Raw genomic sequence first — 1,242 nt, forward strand, 5'->3', positions numbered from 1 at the left:
ATGACAATGAATGAGATGTGACCGGTTGGATATTTATAAACCAATTTTGAGTGGAGTTTAAAGTAGACTGAAGTACTTTTGAGTTAAATGTGCTGTGTTAATTATTACCCTCAGGATATAGTCGATCATCATTCGGGCCGGGGCCAGAGATCATGCCTGCTGGGGCCAATATGGATAATTTGAGAATTGATAAAAAGGTACGGCTGGTCGGATATTTATAAACCAATTACATAATTAATTAGAAATGTAATAAAGTTTTTTGTAAGTTAAATGTTCTTAGTAATTAATACCTCCAGGATATAGTCGATCATCAATGGGGCCTGGGGCCACAACATTATGCCTGTGGCCAGGAAATCCGGCCTAGGGCCAGACCATTGGGCTTGGCGCCAACACGGATTATATGACAATTAAAGAGGTATGACCGGTCGGATATATTTATAGACCAATTTTAAGTTGGATTTAGAGTATACTTGAGCTTTATAGAAATTAAATGTTCTTTAGTAATTAATACCTTCAGGATATAGTCGATTATCAAACGGGCCTGGGGCCATAACATTATGCCTGGGGCCAGGAAATCGGGCCGGGGACCGCAACATTGGGCGTGGGGCCAATATGGATAATATGACAATGAATGAGATGTGACCGGTTGGATATTTATAAACCAATTTTGAGTGGAGTTTAAAGTAGACTGAAGTACTTTTGAGTTAAATGTGCTGTGTTAATTATTACCCTCAGGATATAGTCGATCATCATTCGGGCCGGGGCCAGAGATCATGCCTGCTGGGGCCAATATGGATAATTTGAGAATTGATAAAAAGGTACGGCTGGTCGGATATTTATAAACCAATTACATAATTAATTAGAAATGTAATAAAGTTTTTTGTAAGTTAAATGTTCTTAGTAATTAATACCTCCAGGATATAGTCGATCATCAATGGGGCCTGGGGCCACAACATTATGCCTGTGGCCAGGAAATCCGGCCTAGGGCCAGACCATTGGGCTTGGCGCCAACACGGATTATATGACAATTAAAGAGGTATGACCGGTCGGATATATTTATAGACCAATTTTAAGTTGGATTTAGAGTATACTTGAGCTTTATAGAAATTAAATGTTCTTTAGTAATTAATACCTTCAGGATATAGTCGATTATCAAACGGGCCTGGGGCCATAACATTATGCCTGGGGCCAGGAAATCGGGCCGGGGACCGCAACATTGGGCGTGGGGCCCAATATGGATAA

At 40.3% G+C, this 1,242-nt stretch overlaps 1 protein-coding gene across 1 annotated transcript in view; it reads right to left on the reverse strand.

Annotated features, from left to right (window-relative positions):
* The window catches only part of PRP39 (Prp39p), a gene marked incomplete at both ends in the record, with an annotated part of 2,810 nt that extends 2,678 nt beyond the window's left edge, over nucleotides 1-132 (reverse strand). The window contains one exon of the mRNA XM_018859386.1: nucleotides 109-132. Within this exon, the coding sequence (XP_018713604.1) occupies nucleotides 109-132 (24 nt within the window). The remainder of the gene's footprint in view (nucleotides 1-108) is intronic.
* Between the last annotated feature and the right edge of the window lie 1,110 nt (nucleotides 133-1,242).

The sequence above is a fragment of the Metschnikowia bicuspidata genome (assembly GCF_001664035.1).
Source record: "Metschnikowia bicuspidata var. bicuspidata NRRL YB-4993 chromosome Unknown METBIscaffold_1, whole genome shotgun sequence".
Classification (NCBI taxonomy): Eukaryota; Fungi; Ascomycota; class Pichiomycetes; order Serinales; family Metschnikowiaceae; genus Metschnikowia; species Metschnikowia bicuspidata.